This window comes from Artemia sp. Qi Xiang Cuo, chromosome 14 (assembly GCF_049724085.1).
Source record: "Artemia sp. Qi Xiang Cuo chromosome 14, ASM4972408v1, whole genome shotgun sequence".
NCBI lineage: Eukaryota > Metazoa > Arthropoda > Branchiopoda > Anostraca > Artemiidae > Artemia > Artemia sp. Qi Xiang Cuo.
Window position 1 is genome coordinate 63,870,860 of NC_142807.1, and position 22,183 is coordinate 63,893,042.

General features: G+C 34.3%; 1 protein-coding gene across 3 annotated transcripts in view; it reads right to left on the bottom strand.

The window, feature by feature from the left end:
* The window catches only part of LOC148944748 (uncharacterized), a 284,458-nt gene that overhangs the window by 90,826 nt on the left and 171,449 nt on the right, over window positions 1–22,183 (bottom strand). For all 3 annotated transcript variants that reach the window (XM_089100249.1, XM_089100247.1, XM_089100248.1), the window contains exon 5: window positions 11,405–11,531. In XM_089100249.1, the coding sequence (XP_088956375.1) occupies window positions 11,405–11,531 (127 nt within the window). The remainder of the gene's footprint in view (window positions 1–11,404; window positions 11,532–22,183) is intronic.

The following is a 22,183-nucleotide window of genomic DNA, read 5'->3' on the forward strand; positions in this document are numbered from 1 at the left end:
TAGACTTTTCTGTCTAGTCTTATATATCAAAGTTAAAAACCATAGTTTTCATGCCCCCCTCGTCATTTAAGTTGTAATAGCACTGATTTTGGGGCATATTTCAAAATAACTTTTATCAATTTTTCTTCTTTTTTCTTTCTGATTCACAAGAAGTGTGAAATCCCGAGTTGATCAATCTTTGATAGTTTTACAGAAATTCTCACCCTCATTGATGCTTTCCTATGTCCAAAGAAAATCGAACGTAGCAATTAATTAATCTGCGTTGAAGATGTCTCGTGTCTCGTTTGACATAATTTGTCTATGCAACGTAAGAAGTATTGTTTTGAAAGCATTCTCCGCGAGTGAAAAGTTGCAATTCTAGTGAGTGTTAATTGATATATAGAAATGTAATTATTGTTCTAAATCAACAGTTTGCACGATTTCGTAAATAAATAACCGTTAGGTAAGTATATTTAAGAGCTTTGAAAAGCTTTGAAAGTCAGTATATGTTGAAATATATGACAAGATAGAAAATGATGGAAGGTTCTTCAAATGCAAATCCGACAATGTTTGATGTGAGTCCAATAATATGTCTTTTCAGTGTGTTTTTCCACCGAAAATAAGCAAAATATGATGAAAATGCATACCCGAGGTTCTAACAAAAACTTTAAAATTTGGTAAATTGTCAAATGTTGTCTAAATGTAATTTTTTCCTGAAATTGAAACCTCTTAGTTTAACTCAGGTATTGAACCTTTGGTAGATATAATGGTTCGAAAATAAACTATTCCCCTAATACAGAAAATTTAAGTTTGAACAATTATTCGCTGTTATTTCATCATATCTTTGGTTTAGTCTGGTAACTCTTTACTTTCACGCGAAAAGTGTCCTCTTGTGGGAAAAAGTTTTTTATCACTCTAATAAGTTTATCGCTAAACATAAGTTTACGTTTGAACAATTATTCGTTATTATTTCATCATATCTTTGATTTAGTAGCTCTTTACTTTTAGTTGAAAAGTGTCCTCTTGTGGGAAAGAGTTTTTCAGGTATTGAATCTTTGGTATATATAATGGTTTGAAAATAAACTATTCCCGTAATACAGAAAATTTAAGTTTGAACAATTATTCGCTGTTATTTCATCGTATCTTTGGTTTAGTCTGCTAGCTCTTTACTTTTACGTGAAAAGTGTCCTCTTGTGGGAAAAAGTTTTTTATCACTCTAATAAGTTTATCGCTAAACATAAGTTTACGTTTGAAGAATTATTCGTTATTATTTCATCATATCTTTGATTTAGTAGCTCTTTACTTTTACTTGAAAAGTGTCCTCTTGTGGGAAAGAGTTTTTCAGGTATTGAACCTTTGGTAGATATAATGGTTCGAAAATAAACTATTCCCGTAATACATAAAATTTAAGTTTGAACAATTATTCGCTGTTATTTCATCATATCTTTGGTTTAGTCTGCTAGCTCTTTACTTTTACGCGAAAAGTGTCCTCTTGTGGGAAAGAGCTTTTGTCACTTTAACTAGTATGGCATAATTTTTTCCTGAAATTGAAACCTCTTAGTTTAACTCAGGTATTGAACCTTTGGGAGATATAATGGTTCGAAAATAAACTATTCCCGTAATACAGAAAATATAAGTTTGAACAATTATTCGTTATTATTTCATCATATCTTTGATTTAGTAGCTCTTTACTTTTAGTTGAAAAGTGTCCTCTTGTGGGAAAGAGTTTTTGTCACTTTAACTAGTATGGCATTGGACATAAGTTTACGTTTGAACAATTATTCATTATTATTTCATCATATCTTTGATTTAGTAGCTCTTTACTTTTAGTTGAAAAGTGACCTCTTGTGGGAAAGAGTTTTTCAGTTATTGAAGCTTTGGTAGATATAATGGTTCGAAAATAAACTATTCCCGAAATACAGAAAATTTAAGTTTGAACAATTATTCACTATTATTTCATCATATCTTTGGTTTAGTCTGCTAGCTCTTTACTTTTACGCGAAAAGTGTCCTCTTGTGGGAAAAAGTTTTTTATCACTCTAATAAGTTTACGTTTGAACAATTATTCGTTATTATTTCATCATATCTTTGATTTAGTAGCTGTTTACTGTTAGTTGAAAAGTGTCCTCTTGTGGGACAGATTTTTTCAGGTATTGAAGCTTTGGTAGATATAATGGTTCGAAAATAAACAATACCCGTAATACAGAAATTTTAAGTTTGAACAATTATTCGCTATTATTTCATCATATCTGTGATTTAGTCTGGTAGCTCTTTACTTTTACTCGAAAGTGTCCTCTTGTGAGAAAAAGTTTTTTATCACTCTAATAAGTTTACGCTTGAACAATTATTCGTTATTATTTCATCATATCTTTGATTTAGTAGCTCTTTACTTTTAGTCGAAAAGTGTCCTCTTGTGGGAAAGAGTTTTTCAGGTATTGAAGCTTTGGTAGATATAATGGTTCGAAAATAAACTATTCCAGTAATACAGAAAATTTAAGATTGAACAATTATTCGCTATTATTTCATCATATCTTTGGTTTAGTCTGGTAGCTCTTTACTTTTACTCGAAAGTGTCCTCGTGTGGGAAAAAAGTTTTTTATCACTCTAATAAGTTTACTTTTTAACAATTATTCGTTATTATTTCATAATATCTTTGATTTAGTAGCTCTTTACTTTTACTCGAAAAGTGTCCTCTTGTGGGAAAGAGTTTTTCAGGTATTGAAGCTTTGGTAGATATAATTGTTCGAAAATAAACTATTCCCGTAATACAAAAAATTTAAGTTTGAACAATTATTCACTATTATTTCATCATATCTTTGGTTTAGTCTGCTAGCTCTTTACTTTTACGCGAAAAGTGTCCTCTTGCGGGAAATAGTTTTTTATAACTCTAATGAGTTTACGCTTGAACAATTATTCGTTATTATTTCATCATATCTTTGATTTAGTAGCTCTTTACTTTTAGTTGAAAAGTGTCCTCTTGTGGGAAAGAGTTTTTCAGGTATTGAAGCTTTGGTAGATATAATGGTTCGAAAATAACCTATTCCCGTAATACAGAAAATTTAAGTTTGAACAATTATTCGCTATTATTTCATCATATCTTTGGTTTAGTCTGCTAGCTCTTTACTTTTAGTTGAAAAGTGTCCTCTTGTGGGAAAGAGTTTTTGTCACTTTAACTAGTATGGCATTGGACATAAGTTTACGTTTGAACAATTATTTAACTTTATTTCTGCTAATCTTTGATTTTATGTAGTATCTCTTTACTTTTATTTGAAAAACTTAGTTTGTTGATAGTTTTTTAATTAATAAAACATTTAGTGTTAACGAAGTTTAAGTAATGAGCGATCCAGCTCAATGGTATCCTAAACTCTAGAAAAAGGAAATTTGATAGCAATAGATACATCAATGAATCAGCTTTAAATGCTGATTTCAAATATATAATTTTCAGCAAGTTTAGTCTGCGTGTTTATTTGATAGTTTTTTCTCACGAGATAACATATCAAGCTAATGGGGACAAATTGTAGGAGGCATAACGTATAATGTACTCAAGTAAAGCGGGATTTTCTACCATTTTGTGGTGTAAAACAGCACTTCAACCTAAGGAAGGTCTAAGTGTTGTAGAAACAAAATTCTTAGATAGTAATCGACTTGAAATTATCGAAAACTATGTATTGAGTTTCTGAGTTTTTGAATTTCTCAGACCACAATGGTGCATAGTGGTGCACTTGGTCTTAAATATTTATGTAGTCGGTACAGAATTAACTGTTAATAGAATTTTTATTTATAAGCTTTGTTTAACTAATCTGATTCATTTAAATCTTTAAAAATAATGTACTCCTATTAAAAACAACTCACTACAGCACCTAGTCGACCGAGAAGGACACAGCTGTGCATGCTTCCCCCACCATAGAGGATTAGCGGTCTATACTTACCTTTTTATGAGTGATTAATTAGAAGTATGTTTACAGAAAATTTACGTTTAAGCAATTATTCAACTTTATTTCTGCCATCTTTGATTTAGTCTAGCAGCTCTTTACTTTTAGTTGAAAATGCTCTCTTGTGGAAAAAAAAAGTTTTTGTCACTCTAACAACTTTATCATTAGATATAAGTTTACAGAAAATTTAAGTTTTGAACAAAAGTTCGTTATTATTTCTGCTCATCTTTGATTAGTCTAGCAGCTCTTTACTTTTAGTTGAAAAATGCCCTCTTGTGGAAAAAAAGTTTTTGTCACTCTAACAAGTTTATCACTAGAAATAATTTTACATAAAATTTAAGTTTTAACAATTTTTCTTTATTATTTAGGCTAATATTTTATTTAGTCTAGGAGATATTTACTTTTATTTGAAAATTCCCTCTAGTTTAAAAAATTTTTTTTAAAACTATAAATATTATAATTATATATAATTTTAAATAAAAATTTATTATTAAAAAAAGTTATTTATTATTTATGATAATATTTGAGTTAGTCTAGAAGCTCTTTACTTTTAGTTGAAAAATGCCCTCTTGTGGAAAAAAAGTTTTTGTCAATCTAAAAAGTTTATCACTAGAAATAAGTTTACAGAAAATTTAAGTTTGAACAATTATTTGTTATTATTTCTGCTCATCTTTGACTTAGTCTAGTAGCTCTTTACTTTTAATTGAAAATGCCCTCTTGTGGAAAAAAGTTTTTTTCACTATATAAAGTTTATAATTAGACATAAGTTTACAGAAAATTTAAGTTTGAACAATTATTCGTTATTATTTCTGCTCATCTTTGATTTAGTCTAGCAGCTCTTTACGTTTAGTTGAAAAATGCCCACTTTTGGAAAAAAAAGTTTTTGTAAATAAAAAGTATATCACAATATATAATTTTAAAGAACACTTAATTTTTAAAAATTATTTGTTATTATTTCTGCTCATTTTTGATTTAGTCTAGCAGCTCTTTACTTTTAGTTGAAAATGCCCTCTTGTGGAAAAAAAAGATTTTGTCACTCTAACAAGTTTATCACTATATATAAGTTTACAGAAAATTTAAGTTTGAGCAATTATTCGTTATTATTTCTGCTCATCTTTGATTTAGTCTAGCAGCTCTTTACTTTTAGTTGAAAATGCTCTCTTGTGGAAAAAAAAGTTTTTGTCACTCTAACAAGTTTATCACTAGATATAAGTTTACAGAAAATTTAAGTTTGAACAATTATTCGTTATTATTTCTGCTCATCTTTGATTTAGTCTAGCAGCTCTTTACTTTTAGTTGAAAATGCCTTCTTGTGGAAAAAAAGTTTTTGTCACTCTAAAAAGTTTATCACTAGATATAAGTTTAAATAAAATTTAAGTTTGAACAAAAGTTCGTTATTATTTATGCTCATCTTTGATTTATTCTAGCAACTCTTTACTTTTAGTTGAAAAATGCCCTCTTGTGGAAAAAAAAGTTTTTGTCGCTCTAACAAGTTTATCACTAGACATAAGTTTACAGAAAATTTAAGTTTGAACAATTATTTGTTATTATTTCTGCTCATCTTCAATTTAGTCTAGCAGCTCTTTACTTTTAGTTGAAAAATGTCCATTGTGGAAAAAAAGTTTTTCTCACTCTAACAAGTTTATCATTAGACATAAGTTTAAAATTTCGAAACGAACACAAATTATTCAATATATGAAGAAATAGCTCCCCTCCTCAATTTTTTTTCGTTTTGAAATTTAATGCTGCTCCTTACTTTCAGCTGAAATAATTTATTTTTATTTAATTTCTTCAATTTGAAAAAAGACTTAAATTTCTAATCATTTTTCATGTCACTCTTGAAATCTCTCTTCCGTTGAAATTTTTTCCAGAAATTGAAACCCGCTGAAAATTTCAAAGAAACATTCTCACACACCATTGTTTAAATTTAAATTTATATTTCCATCATAGTGTTCTCAATCTTTTTAGGATGTGTGGAGTGTGTGGGGGCTCACTCATGAGGAGGAGGAGGAGCTTCTAGCTACGTGTACAGAAATTGATGCAAATGCGATTACACCTGCTGAGGAGGAGGAGCTTCTCTGCACTTGTTTCTCAGAGGATCTTTTAAGGAGTGGGCCTTCGGATCGCCCGACACTTCGAGTACGTAACGATTTATTTGAGGGGGTGTCTCCTGAGATTGAGTGTGTACCACCCCCTCTCATAGATATTATAATTGTGGAGGAAGAAGAGGAGGTTCAAATAATTGAACCTGAGATAGTGTATCTGAAAACCATAATAAATATTGTTATACCGATAGAATAAATATTTGAAGAATGATTTATTTTTATCTTTGATAGAAAATCTTGATTGAGGATAGATATCATTCTAAAGGTTTGCCCATAAATAGAGCCCCGTCATGAGTCATAGATCAATAAAATTCCCAATCGACTACGCAATCAAGTTCTCGGAAATCCACTTTTCCTTCGATTACGCAATCAATTTCTCTGAAATCACAGTGCATGTCCGTTATATATGAAATCTCAAGGGTGAATTGTTATGTAATGGGTAAACCATATGTAAGCACGTCTCTGATTGGCTGAGAAGGAGGATGTATCCGACTCGTTGATTGGCTGAGAAGGAAACACGTGATCTAACTGTTTCCGGGAAAGTCATAACATTTGGCAAATTCCTGTTTTTTCATTCTCAGTGAGAAAACCGTTAAACAGACATGAATTGCTGTTGACATACATAAATGTGACAAAGTCCCCTGTTTTTCAAATTCTCACTGACAAAAACCATAAAAACATCCATGAAAACAGACATAAATGTGACAAAGTTCATGTTTTTCAAATTCTCACTGACAAAAACCATTAAACATCCATAATTTGATGTTGACATCCGAGAAAAACATCAAATAATTCGAACAACACACATAACCATCCATGAAAACAACCATAAATGCGACAAAATTCCTGTTTTTTCAAGTGAGAAAATTCCTGTTTTTTCATTCTCACTGACAAAAACCATATAACAGACATGAATTGCTGTTGACATCCATAAATGTGACAAAGTCCCTGTTTTTCAAATTCTCACTGACAAAAACAATTAAAAATCCATGAAAAACATCAAATAAATCGACCAACACACATAACCATCCATGAAAACATACATAAAATTGACAAAATTCCTGTTTTTTCAAATTCTCATTGACAAAAAACCATAAACCACGTGGTTCTCGTGCCAATATATGGTGCTAAAAAAAGTTGTAGGTTGCAGCAGGGGTGGGCAATGGGGTCAATAGGGTCACCTCTACTCCCAACTGTGCCTCCTAATCCCTGTACGTTTTAAGGTTCGACCTTGTAACTCAGCCTCTTTAACTCTTTAGAAAACGTAGTTTTTTTTCAAATAATTTCTGCACGTTTTTGTACAGTTTATTACTTATTATTGCTTGACTAACTGTTAGATGATTGTGTATTATTCTTTTCTTTCTCGACAGGGTGTTTTAAGGGTCGACCTTGTAACTCAGCCACTTTAACTCTTTAGAAAACGTAATTTTTTTCAAATAATTTAAAAAAGAAACTGAGTTTTTTTTTAAATTTAAATTCAGTATTTAAAAAATTTTATCTAACGGTGAGTCGAACCCGGGTTTTCCGCCTGACAGCCAGGAGTCTCACCGCTGCACTAAAGAGACATAATTGAAATTGTTTTTTAGTAACGGGGAACTTTTTGACGCAAGCAAAACTTGATATTTGGTTTTTGGAAAACAGGGAAAAAGTAATCAGATTGAGCTGAAATTTCGAGGATAAGCTTCCAGGCCCCAGGAAAGCTTATCCTCTAAATTTCAGCCCGATCAGACAACGTTAAAGGGGGGTTGTGGTGGGAAAAATTAACATGGGCTAATATAGGAAAACAAGGTTTTTCGTAAATGTAAATTCGGGGGATAATTTTTTCGGTCTGAAAATATCAAAAGGTCCTAACAGGTCGAATTCTGCTTCGAATGAGTCCTCATTCAACCGGATCCGTTGCCAACTGTGGCCTGTAGGCGTGGCTAAGAAAAAAAAGAAATGATGATGAATTTCAAGTGGCTATATTTGGTTTTTTGAAAACAGGGAAGGAGTGATCGGATTGAGCTGAAATTTTGAGGATAAGCTCCCAGGCCCTAGGAAAGCTTAACCTCTAAATTTCAGCCCAATCGGATAACGTTAAAGGGGGGCTGTGGTGGGAGGGTCCAAACTTCCGGCCCAGTTTACCCCATGAAGATAAAGTCGGAGGAGGATGAAATATTGCAAGTTTCTTAGTTTGAGCTTGGGCTACAAAATGAGATTACCGCCGTCTCTCTGCGACCTCTAGGACCTGAAATCACTTAACATTGTGGTGGGTCGCCTCTTTATAGAGGCACAAGTGTGCCTCCTTGATTAGTGCTGATTTTGCTTTATTTTGGACTTGATTTTTGGATTATCGGGTTGGATATACTGTTTTTTTCTAGGTGATTCGATGGATGAGCAACGTTCATGTTCTCTAGACCTTGTTCAAGTGCTCATTTATCTCAGTTACTAAATTAGGAAGACATTTTTTTTTATTACCAAGTAATTACCTGTAATACATTATATAATGATATTAGTTGTTGAAAAATCCATCATTTCAAGAATTTATTTCACTCTAATTTTATTTTTACTTTCAGTGCTTTAAAAACTGGAATAGAAAATATTTGTAATATAATTTGTTTTCAGTGAAGCGCCAATGACGAAGTAAGATTTTGGTTTTTATTTACAGTTAAGGAAGGGGGCAGTATCCAAACTCTTGTTTGCAGTAAAATTATATTCTTTTTGAACAACTTTAGAAAGAACTAATAAATTAAACTGCATATTTGATGTATAATGATATTAATTGCTGAAAGCTCATCAGTTCAAAATTCTACTATAACTTTAATGTTTAGTTTCAAAATAAAGTACAAAAGAAAATATTTGTAATAAAACTGGTTTTAAGTAAAGCGCCAATGACGCATTAGGTTTTAGACTTTTATAGTGAGAGAAGGAGGTGATACTCAAACTCTTGTTTGTAGGGATTTTTGTTCGTTTCAAGCTTAATTTTCATATTCAATTTAAGTTTCACTCGTTTTAAGATTTATTTATTCATTTAAATTAACATCTATTGTATGTTCGTTTGCATTGATAGTTTATTTGGTTTCTGTTCGTTTTAAGTTTCATTTATACTTCAATAGAAAAATATTTTTTTAGTTTTAAGCTTGATTTTCATATTCAAGCTAAGCATTACTCGCTTTAAGATCTATTTATTCACTTATATTATTACTTGTTTTATGTTTTTTCCTATGATTGTTTATTTAATTTTTGTTCGTTTTGGATTTCATTTTTTCTTTAATAGTAATTTCTGGTCGTGTTGAGCTTGAATTTTAACATGTATTTGTATCTGCTGAGCTTAAGTTTAAAATGGCCTTTACTTTTCTTTGAAAAGCTTATTTTTTGGAATTCTTTTTTAAATCAACAAATAATAAAACGTTGAAGCTTTATTTCCCTTACTCTGATTAATCATTTCCTTTATCATTTCCAGAAGGTTCCAATTCAGTATACTCAGTCATTCCTAAGTTTTGCCCTTTTGACTACCTGCATGCATATACCGTGCTTTGATTTAGCCCAACACTTCAACATTCTCTGTAAGGCTCACCTGAATGTCCTTCGTCTTTGTGGAAAGTAAAGGTCAAATATGCATACCTTTCTCAATAACAGGTACTATATGTAAACAATTGACGAATTACCAAACTTACAGCCCTTGGCCCTGAGGGCTGTGGAGAGGGGTTGACATCCCCAAAGGTATTACTACTTGAATTTTCAACAATGCTGAAGCAAATGAATATCTCTAATTTTTTTTTGGATATTTGTTTTGGGAAATGATGGGCGTGATGGGTGACCTACACTAACTTTTGACTCTCAAAAAGCGCACTATAACTTCAAATTTCCAATCAAATGGGTCCCATCTGATGTTTATAGCACAACCCATTCCATAAGAACCTGATATGCCCCAAGGGCATATTATAAAACCCTTGCCCCAGGGCTCTGGTGGGCTGTTTGAACTATGGAAGCATTGGTATATGGAAGCATTGGTATATTGGTATATGCTTTAGACTATTTTGAAAAAATCGCTATCTCAGAAATCAATCAGATGCGTTCGGGGAAAAGAAGGCATAAAAGGGGGAGGGGGCTAGTTGCACTCCTTAACTTTCGACTCTTTAAAGGGAACTAGAGCTTCCAATTTCCAATCAAATGAGCTTCCTCTAAAGTTTTTACGACCACCCCTTCCGCAAAAGCCTTATATACCCCCGGGCATAACTTACAAACTATACCCTCAGGCTCTGGATTTTCTTTCAACCACGAAGGAATTTTTGTAAGATACTTGGACTATTTTGAACAAAATGGCTATCTCAAAATTTCTATAGGAAGCATTTGGTAAAAAGAGGAAGTAGGAGGGGGGGTGCTAGTTACCCTCCTATCCCTTTTGACTCTTAAAAAGAGCACTAGAATTTCTGATTTAAAATCGAAAGAGCCCCCTATGAGGTTTATACGAACCACGCCCTTCCATAAAAACCTTATATGTTAATAATGAGCAACTAGTATAACTTATAGCCCTATCCTGAGAGCTATGGGGGGGAGGGTTGTTTTCATGCCCAAAGAAATAATTACCAGACCTTTCAATTATGCTGAAAAAAATGAATATCTCAAACTTTTGATCTGATATATTTGGCGAAACGATGGGCTTGAGAGAAGGGGTGATTGCCCTCAAATTACTGTCAACTTTAAAAAAAAGGGGCACTAGAAGTTTCAATTTACAATAGAATAAGCCTCTTTCGAAGATTCTGAGACAACTCCTTCGACATGAAGTATCCTGCTCAGAAAAAGAATTCATCAAATAAATAAATACATTGTGCCCACATCACTCTTTATTTATGCAGCGCTATTGCGCTGCCTATGATACATCAGCTACAAGAATCATTAATGCCCTTTACTATAACCATATAAACGCACCTAAATTAGAAAAGCCTCTATAAATTTTAATAGGGAGGGAGGGGGGGGGGGTTCAGTTGTAAGCAAAGTTTCTTTTTAACTAAATAAACACAATATAATTTTCTCAGATACAAACAAATCAGTTTTTAGCCATTTTTATCTTTCATTAAGGGCGGGAAAGGATAATAAAATTTGATTATACGGCTGTCACTTTTTTCGCATGAACTTTGTTTTTAGTGCACTATTTATTTTTTATTTGAATATTATAATCCTTTTATTTTATTGAGAAACAAGCCTTAAATTTGAATTGCATCATATTAAAAATTATATTTCATTTCATATCTGTTATGAACTATATACATGTTTCAAGAATTTTAGCCTCCCTATATCCCCCTCACTTTAATATTATACATTATTAAATCGGTATTTACTTTATTTGCAAAATATCCTAAGGACTTTCTGACACGATTCTACCAATTTTTTTAATTTAAAAACTTACAAATCACCATCAACTCTGTTTGACTTCTTCAAAACTTCTTCAATACGATAAGCAATGCTTGCTGCCTCTCTTTCTATTCGACGGTCCAGTTGAAGCTGACGGGCTTCCACGTGAGATAGCTTTTCTCCTATAATAACACAAAAGCTTTTTAACCAAAGGCAACACACTACCGCTGCCTATTTTCCTTTTTTCAAGGCCACTTCGTATGAAAATATTGGCCGTACAGACTTTGGAGATGACTCATTCAAATGGCAAGTGAAGGTTCTATTTCTCTTCTAATCTAGAATGATTAGAGGGCATTTGGCACCTCTCCTTTGCCATTTTTGATACTTGCCCCCCCCCCTTTTTACATAAAAATCATCCGATCTAAAATTTGGGGATGACCATTTTCTTCAAAACGTCCAATAATTCCAATAAATCCAACAAAAATGCCTTCGGCGATGACATGACTCCCTAGGGCTCCTGGAACAATGGCCACAAGTTATAAAAGTTGCACATTGTTTAAATGTGTGTTTATAATGGAAAAGAGGTGGCATGTTTGATCTTGGATGTCTAAACAGACTAAGGGTATTAATTTTAGACTTTTAAAGATTATTGAAGGAGATGTTGAACTAAATCAAAAGAGACTATGTGTAACCATATGCTCCAAATAGTGTATCTGCAAAATCTTAGGAATGGCAAAGGAAATTATATTGAACCTGCCAGGAAATGCTGAGCGGATGTTGAACTAGATCAAAACCACTATGTGTATTGAGTTTGTCAAAATGCCTGACAGTTTCAACTTAATGCTCTGAATCGTTCAAGAAATATTGCAGATACACCATTTTGGCAAATTGGATCAACATTGTTTTTGTTTTCATTTAGTTCGATGTCTTCCTCATTATTCCCTTAGTAATTTAATACCGTTTCCGTTTCCACTAAATAACTTTCCTCACATATTGCAGATACATCTGTTTGACAACATAGATGCGCATAGTGTCTTTTGATTTGTCTAAAAATCCACTTCAATATTTTTTTAAAGTTTCAACGGAATGCCCTTATTCCTCCTTATGGTTTTAAGAATATAACCAAAGCTTAATCTTTTTGACAATTATCTGTGTAATTTTCATATTGTTTTCGAAACATTTGATCTGAAGAAGTATGGACAGAGAAAAAATTGACCAAAAATTACCCCTACCTGTCTTTTTTGAGATATTACAGGTAAGCCCTTTTTGTTAACCTGGATAGATAGATAGATAGATAAATTGTATTTCATACAAATATAAACAGCAAAAATAATTAAATAAAGCTAACAGGGAGCTAAACTCGAAAGGAAGGCTAACAATTATTACAATGAGTTCAAGTACACCAAAAATAAAGATAAAGAAGATAAACCAAAAAAAAAAAAATCATAACAAAGAAGGAGAAGAACAAAGGAGGCTACCCCAGCAAGGCAAATTCCAAAAATAATACTAAGAAAATTATCAAGATGAATCACCCCGTCATCAAAGGTTAATAATATATTCTACTAATCTAGTTTTTAAAAGTGATCAGCAGTAGAAGGGTATCTTATACTCGTGATCCTCACCCCTGCTGCCACCTACAACTTTTTTTACATAATTTATGTCTGTTTGTTGTCAGTGAGAATGAAAAAACAGGAATTTTCTCACTTTGATGGTTGTTTTCTTGGATGGTTATGTGTGTTGGTCAATTTATTTGATGTTTTTCATGGATGTCAACAGTAATTTATGTCTGTTTTATGTTTTTTTTCAGTGAGAATGTAAAAACAGTATTTTTATCACTTGAAAAAACAGGAATTTTCTCACATTTATGGATGTTTCTTGGATGGTTATGTGTATTGGTCAATTTATTTGATGTTTTTCATGGATCTCAACATCGATTTATGTCTGTTTTATGGTTTTTGTCAGTGAGAATGAAGAAATAGCAACTTTCTCCCTTTAATGGATTATTGAGTCTAATGGGGACAGGTCAATGACACTTCCTTCAAGATCTTGTTGTTGTTGTTGCTCGAGGCAAATGTTATGAGTTTCCAGGAAACCGTTAGATCACGTGTTTCCTTCTCAGCCAATCAGAGGGCTTGTTTACATATTAGCGGCGGAGGGAATATAAGGAAAGGATCTTTGATATAGTTTTATTAGTCTGTGAATAGAATTCAAAGGAGTGAGAAGAACAGTTTTGACTTTACTCATTTGGATATATATTTGTAATAATGAGTGGAATGTTTACCATATTAGAAGTTGATAGTGAAGTTGATGGTAATAATACAAGAGTACCAAACATTGCGGTGGAAATCACGAAAGGATCGCGGCTTTGTCTGGAATGGGATGCAGTATATGCAAGATATGTGATATCCTTGAGCAAATTTAAAATGGAGGATCAATTATGTTTCGCCGCTAAAGTTGATATAGCATATGTGAATAGACTTCAATGTGCTTTAAGTGCATTAGTGAAACATATCGAAGACAATAAACTCTATCGCTAATTGTAAATGCTCTGTATTGTTGTTATAATTATTCAATAAAATTGTTTCGAAATCGAAAATGTTCCCTTTCTTTTCTGGTTAGGACTAACGAATCTGGATCAGTCTAGAATCAGCAGTCAGAGTGAAAGGACTGAAAAATTAATAAATTTGAGAAAGAGAGAATTAGATCAAATCTAGTGTTTATGGGAAAACATTTGATTTTGGAAGACGATTTTCTTAATTCAACGCTCTAAAACATTATGGTATCTGAGAGAGCACTTAAAATTATAATGAAAAGTTATCCTCTTCCATTGGACTATTGTATGAAACTTTTAAAATGTGATTAAAATGCTTATACTCAATTTATTGATATATTAATTGGAACAAGGTAGAATTATATCGTGGATATACTTTTGAAATCATTGCCAATGGATTCAATGTAGATGGCTCCTCCTTCGAAAGAGGTAACGTCACAGAGTTACTCCTCTCCTCATTCCTACACTTTGAATTTATCGAGCGAAGACGAACAGTTTCGTTTTAGCTGTGAGAGAGTCAAGTGACATTGGAAACCAAAAACAAAAAAAATGTTTTATATATGCCCATTGTGCATGTATACTCTTGTCGGTTGGACTCAATGTGAGAATTGTACAATTATTGATGACTATAGTGAAAAGGGCAAATTATGTAATCCTTGTAAATTACATAGAGGCTATGCAGTACAAATTAAAGGATTTAATTCATGTCTCGAAGAGGTGTGTGACTCTCACCCTAGAGGGCACCTATGCTCCAATTGTCACTATGATAAATGTGATCAGTGGGAGAATACTTACCCCGCTATGATTGGAAGGAATCCTAAACGTGATTTTAGTTTATTTCTACGAGATTGGTATCGTCGTGGATTTAAATTATTCTGGGAAGAGGAATCTGGTCTACGATTCAACTGTTGGGGTAACAAGACAATCTGGTTTCTACGTCATCGCTGTGACGACACTGCCTACTATGACTATAAACCAAGTGATTTTAATTTGGCAGTTACCGAATGTGATTCACCATTTGAAAACACTGTATGTGATATTACTTCAAATGGACAAATTGAAACACGTGAATTTCACAAAATGGATGCAAATAGTATCATTGACTATACAAAGAGATATTACAAGACTGAAGTTACATTGTACTGTAGAAAATGTGACCCTGACTTTGCAGCCAATCAAGATCAATATACAGTGAATTCAAATAATTTACCAGCATTAGTAGTTTGTGAGCGCTTTGTATACATCGAAACAGAAATCTAAAAGCAGAGATTTAAAGACATTGATGTAGATATGCATTTTATTAATAAATAAATTCAACACATTTTAAAGAACTTAACTTTTAGAACACAGAACTATATACTGTATAGGTCCGAGAGGATATTTTCCACTAGAAAGTCGTTCAGACGTGGATTGTCACCATAAATGTGGAGAAACTGCTTGTAAGTATAGCCGCGACATCGGAACAAAAAATATAGTAGTGCATGGAAGCCACAGATTTTAGTTGTTAGATCCTGCACCCTCTTTCGATTTTGAATAATAGTTTTCCCACTGCTCTCAATATAGTTGCTGATGTGGGGTGTGTAGAATGTATAGGGTAGACCAAGAGGATCAAAAAATTCAATCGTCTTCATTGTTTGAAATATGCACAGCCAATGACCCGTCAGCACAGTCGATGGACTGCTATTAACAATAATCAAGGTATTGCTGACGCTTTGAATTTTTCCAAGATAGTCTGAGGGCAGACTATAGGATTTGTACTGAGACATGTAGGGGTCCATATTAAATACACTGATTATTTGACTGGTGTTCATGGTGCTAAGTCTACTAGAACACTACCTTCGGGAGTGATTTCCCAATAGGTTTCATATTGATTTAGTGAGATTAGTGCAATACTCTCGGCCAATGGGTCAGTAAATGTACACTCTAAACGCACAGTCCCTGTACGTACTATACTCATATCCTGCGTGCTAGACAAATCCAGTACAATGATACCATGTGTTTTAGCAAACATATCTTCAGTTATACCATTTTCAAATAGTTGCGAATCATGATCTAGGGTTTGCATGGTCAACTCATACAATGTTCTATAGGATTTATCAAAGGATAGATTGTAGAGTGGGATACCATTTACTTTGCACACAAGAGATGAAAGTCCAAACATCTCGAATTTATGTGGGCATTCAGTCCATGATCCTATTGCACTGGCGCTCTTTACAAATGCCAATGCAAGTTTCAAGGGGATTTCGCCATTGATAAAGGATGAATCGGTGAAGGTGCGTGACCCCATGGCAATATGACGTTGATTGGTGGTCGTATGGGGAGCAAGAAGTTTAATGTTGTTACCATTGGTTCTTAGTTTTTCCACTGCCAAAGCAACAGAGCTCATAACCTGCTGTTTGCGTACATGAAGTATTGCCGAGGTGAGGGAGAGACTTACATCGGGATTGGCAGCAAGTTCTTTTCTCAAAATGAAACTGGATGGTACAAGCGTCAATTTTATATCCACTTTAACATTCGGCGGCAGCCATTGGGGTATATTAAATATTTCATGATATATTTTTCCAACTAGATGTAATTCACTAGTTGTAGCATTTTTAAGTGCATCTGTACTATCAGTATTAGTAATATATTCATATCCATTGGAGGCGCCTCTCAATTGCTTGTATGACTTGGATGTCATCAACATAAATTGAATATAGCTTGCATAGTTTGATAGATTGTTGCTTGTGCTCACCAGCGTGCCATTGATGTAGACGCTAATTTGACAAAATAAATTATGTAATACACAATTTTCATAGGACATCCCATGGGTCCGAACTGGCATTGTACTATCAGATTTCCGGACGTTCATTTTTATATCTATAAATGTTGAAAACATGTCCATAAAGAAGTCTTCATTGGAATAAAGTTGAAAGTGGATATTATCAGAGAGGGATTGTTGTGGACAAAATTGTTCATAGTATCCATGCTTGACACTCACATCAACATTTTCAGCATTGAATAGATTCAATGAGGTGGTGATTGAGGGTTGAGCATCCTTATGCGGTAGGTAGGACATCTTAGGAGAACAAATCTAGTTTCGATCTAACAATTTTCGTCCTGGGGCTTCTGGTTACACTACTTATCCGCTTTTTCCTTCTTGTCTTTGACAAGAGAGATGATGTCTTTCGTTTCCGTCCTGAGTAGAGACTGATGAGTGATGCATTGTTTCTCGACCTTTTTAAGCCTTTACCATTTTGTTTTAATTTCTCGCCAAGGGTTCGCGCAATGGACCTAAGATTTTCCGAAGCACTTTCTTTTAAAATCCTTGCCAGAGCCCCAATCATATAGTGTAGAGGATGCAAAATCTGTCGCAGCCGGTACAAGATATTTTCTAGCCAGTGGTAGTGAAGAGCGAAACAGCTTAGCAAACCCACTGCCAAGACCATAGCCAGACATTGACGAGCGACCTTTGTAATACTCCATTCCATTGCCCTGTTGTCTTGGGCCAAGAGTATTAACATAGCAGTCAATATCAGGACAAGTGAATACCACTTTTTTATTAGACATCTTGCTTTTAAATGATGAGTCGAAAATGACATGTAATCACAGCCAAACCTTTTGAAATTGCTACGGGATCACCCAATTCAGTTCTTAGTGTTAACTGACAGAGTTCCAAATAGGAAGTGTTTACGGGACTAAACTGAAGACACTTTATATTGTAGTGATGAATATGTTCTTGATTGGTTTTTCGTTCAAGAACTCGTAGGAGGGGGAAATTTGAATTACCAACACGTGATGTTTCCACAAATGAGGCGTAGATAAATATACAAGTGTCTGTGGAGAAAGCAGGTGGATAGTCAGCAAAAATGAAATTATTGTTTCCGGCACTTTTACCATTGATTATATTGAGCTTAAAGCCAAGAACATCCTTTAGATTATCATTGAGAATAACCTTTTCACTGGCAATAGGTGAACTAATGTATATCTTGCCCTCCTCCTTTGAATAGTGGAAATAAAAAGCTCCTTTTGTACGTGCCCAATTTCTTTTATCAATAGAACGACATAAATCATTAATAGAGATGAATTCTTCGTAGGGCTATACAACGTATGGATACTTCAACCAATTGAGCTTTTGAATTTGTTTTTGATCATCTGGAGGTGGTGGCCAATCATGGGGTCTAATTTTTATATCATATTTACGATCTTTTCTCAGGATGTCTTTTTTAGAATATAGTCGACAAGAGCCACTTAATACGTGCCATTGAATTTGACGGTGGGAGAGTTTCGTCCAAAAATCACTTGTTTTATTCAAATCATTGTAGAGAGGATCGGAAACATTAGACATGAAAGTCACATAGAAATCATTGGGCATTGTTAATATCTTCAGCACTGACCCAAGAATCAAAATCAGAGTTGTATCCTAGCCAGTGAACAAGCGACTGTCTCAGACCCCTACGAGTACGAGTCTTTAATATCTTTTCAATTTGATAACTTTCACTAGTGTTTCTAACTTTTTGCAGTTCATATTCGTAAAAACCACCGAGAATCACATAATCTTTACTGTCTCGCAGCCGATATGTTGGGGGCTTGGTGTCTAGGATTTTGGACACTTTAAAAAGTTCGATGCTCCATGAATAAGTCCCTTTTGCCAAAATATTGGTGCTTCTATTAATTCGAACTGTATCACCAACATTGAATTTCTTCTTCTTTTTATTCTAATTGCCATTGGAGTATTGCTTTAGAAAAGCATCAAATGTATTTTCACTGTAATGAACTTCCCGAGGGCTTGAGTTGGACAGAGATCGATGAGGTCGATGGTTGTATATCTGCATGATTTTATCTAAATCATGAATAAAAGCAGATGTATTTTTCAGTGTACAATATCTTGAAATTAAAAGTCGAATCGTTCTTATCAGTCATTCGGCCAATGCTGCCTTTATTGGACTATGACTATGATAGAGGACTGTATTATATTTCAATAGAACCTTTTGCACATGGGGATTAACAAATTCACTACCACGATCCGATTGAATTTTTATATACGAATCCTGTTCAAGAATACTTTCAATGGCCTGAGCAACTTCAACACCTATCTTTTACCGTAATGGAATGGCACATGCGGAGTGACTAAAGACACTGATTGCCTCCAGAATTTGTTTTTAGGGCGCATTGTGACACCGTTGAATTGTATCTAAAGTTAGGAGATCCGTTTGCATTATATGCAGAGGGAAAAAGGCTTTAGTTGTCGATTTTGTTTGCCACGAAGCATGTGATTCCGATGTAGTGTGTAACACGGTTCATTTTCTAGATACTCTTTTGCATTTTTCAATGTGGTGCCGGAGACAGCTTTAGAAAGCGTTTGGGAGAACTTAAACTTCCCGCTTCACAAATATTTTCATAGACACCTTTCAGAACTTCATCCATTTTTAACGCAAACACGTAGTGTAATGTCCACTCCCCTTCTGCATACTGGAGGGTGAATCAATTCGTCTTCGCTTTTTACTAGCAGCCATAGGTGTTGTAAAATTAGTAGTGCTAGTATTTTCAAATATTCAATCTTCTTCTGTTTTAAATGGTGTTGGCGTTGTTGGAGGACTATATTCTCTTAGTTTCTTTAGAATTTGCTTATTGCCAATAAGACTATTGGGAAAGTTTGATACACTTAGAAATGTGTATAGATTATCGTCAAAGGATAAAAGTCCATTACAATTCGTTACCACATTACAAATTAAATCAACTAGATTATAACTTTTTCCCTGAATTATAATTTGTTTCCCTGTGCTGTCGACTTTAACTTGATCACCAGTTTCCAACATGAGATAAGATAATACTCTTTTACTCTGTTCTCGATAGGTGAGTGGCAATAGGTTTCCAATTTTCAATAAAATCGAATTCAATTCCTTCTCCTTTGATTGTGCAGAATCTTGAGGAGATGTTTCCTTTTTAGAAGGATCGGCGGTGGGTCTCTCACGATAAGGTTTATGTTTTTCCACACGTCGCAATGCATCTTGAAGTAAAAGAAGTTTTTTATCATCGGCAATATTCTCATCCCTAATGAATTTGCTTAGATTGTCTTCAAAATATTCCATGGCCGAGAGGACAAGTTAAAAGGGTGTCAATTTATAGGGTTTTGAGATTCTCTAGAGAAAACTGTTAGCAGGTCCTGCAATTGTCGGCAGTAAAATTGTGAAAAAGCCACCCCCTGTCTGAAGGAGCCGTGTCCTTTTAAAATTTTTTCCCGTGTTTTTAAAATCCCATGCACGTACAGTGGAAAGATGTTGGTTTGTCTGTTGTCTAACACCTTCTGGCAGTTAAAAATTTCTCGCAGTTAAATTTAAAAAAAGTTCAGATATTAGATTAATGAAATCATTGTCAACACCATGCTTGAGTATGGCCTTCCTAAGCAAGGGTTTTGAAGTGCTTAAAACGGAAAATAAATGTCGTTGTTCGTGTAGTTTCTTCAGTGTCATAATGGCAACTAATAGCCTTTTCTACTGTTCACCGGAAGATATACTGTAATTTCATTGTCGAAAATGTCGGTGACTGCACGTAGATCCAGAAAAATGTACCCGTTGGGCTTGCTAGTCGCCTGATTTTAAGCTGACAACATAATTGTTGGGGCACCTGGTTATATCTTTTTACTGAGAGTTATGTGTGAGATATAAACACCAACAACTCGATAGATAATATAGATAGTGCAATTCAAAGCAAGGGCTCGCATACATTTGCTCTGATGAAACAGATTGTGTAGAACTAGGGTTATGGAAATGTGTTCATGAGATCAGACAGTGAACATTTGTAGCATTTCCTGTGAGAACTGTTCAATGGATTCAGCCAAATCATCAATAATCAGCCACGAGTTCGGTTCAGTACTATTGAAAACATCAAGTCCTCTTATGAATTGTATTGATATGGTTGTGGCAATAGCTTTTATATTATCATAGGACTCTTGCCAAATACTATAGCAATAGTAGATTTTTTTTCGGTTTTTCCAAAAACATTTTATTGCAATTTTGAATTATTCTAGCTAAGAGTGTTGTTTTCCCCGACATTGAGGGACCACACAGAAACGATCTGAAGGGTGTTTTAAATTGTTACATGCTGTTGACAACAGTCGGACTATGACTAACTGTAAATCATATGTGTCCAATGAATAAGTAGTAATTTTCCCATAGATCTATCTATTCAAGAACAACAAAAAATAAAATTTCATGGCAGCATTTATTTCAACAATATGAAAACAAATATTTGTTCAACATGAACAATGATAAAAATAACACTTATTCAACAAGAGCCTGAAAAAACTTCATGGCCGACATGAAAACTCAATTTGTTCAACATGACCAATGATAACACTTTATAAATAAACACTTTTGTCCATCAACAGCAATAACACTTTTAAGTACAACACTTTTGTCCATCTACAGCACTTATTGTCTTTAAACACTTTTCTGTACAAAAAAACACTTGGAACATGAACTAGCACAGTTGAACATTACAGCGAATTTAAAGGTAGGCCCCCCCCCCGGGGGCGGCAGTGGGTGGGGCCCCCACCCCCCGGGAGCCGGTCGCGGGAAGGGTCCCCCACCCCCCGGGAGCCGCGATGGAAAAACAATAGTTGTCCTCACTGCTAGAGGTTAGTGGTTGGGTTAGTTAGTTGGGTCAGTGCTGGCGGTTAGTTGGTTAGTTGGTTAGTTGAGATTAGGTTAGTTTATCCAGACCAAGTTGATTGTGATAGTCTATGCATTCAACTCGGTCTGAAATACGATAGTGGTCATGAGGCAGGACACTCACACCATTCTCGGGCACATAGACTTTGTCAGATATACATGACATTGCATTTTTTTTTCCACTCTCACAGTATAATTTCTATACTGTAGAGAGCGAATTGCAAGCACTTGTGCTCTCGGCACTAGGCTACTTTCTACACAGTCTCTGTACACGCTCATGTTGAAATTGCTCTTTACAAAGTGTGTAGGCACCCCTTTACACGCCTTCTTTTCATCCCCACTGTGTGTTTTAACGCAATAAACTTTGGGACCCGGGAACACCCCCTGGATATCAAATCACTCCCCGTCTCTGATTTTAGCATTAATAGTTGGTTGGGGGCTTAACGTTTCACCAATTCGGGGTAGAGGGATGGATTCCAGTTGGTGAAATCCATCCGCGAGCTGATGTGTTCCCCCTTTCCTAAATCACCCAAAAAATCTTCAGTCCTATTTAACTTTAACAGCAGAAAATCCCTGTCCCCATAGTAAACTTGAAGCTTCCCCTCCCGTAGCCAGTGCACCTTGAACACAT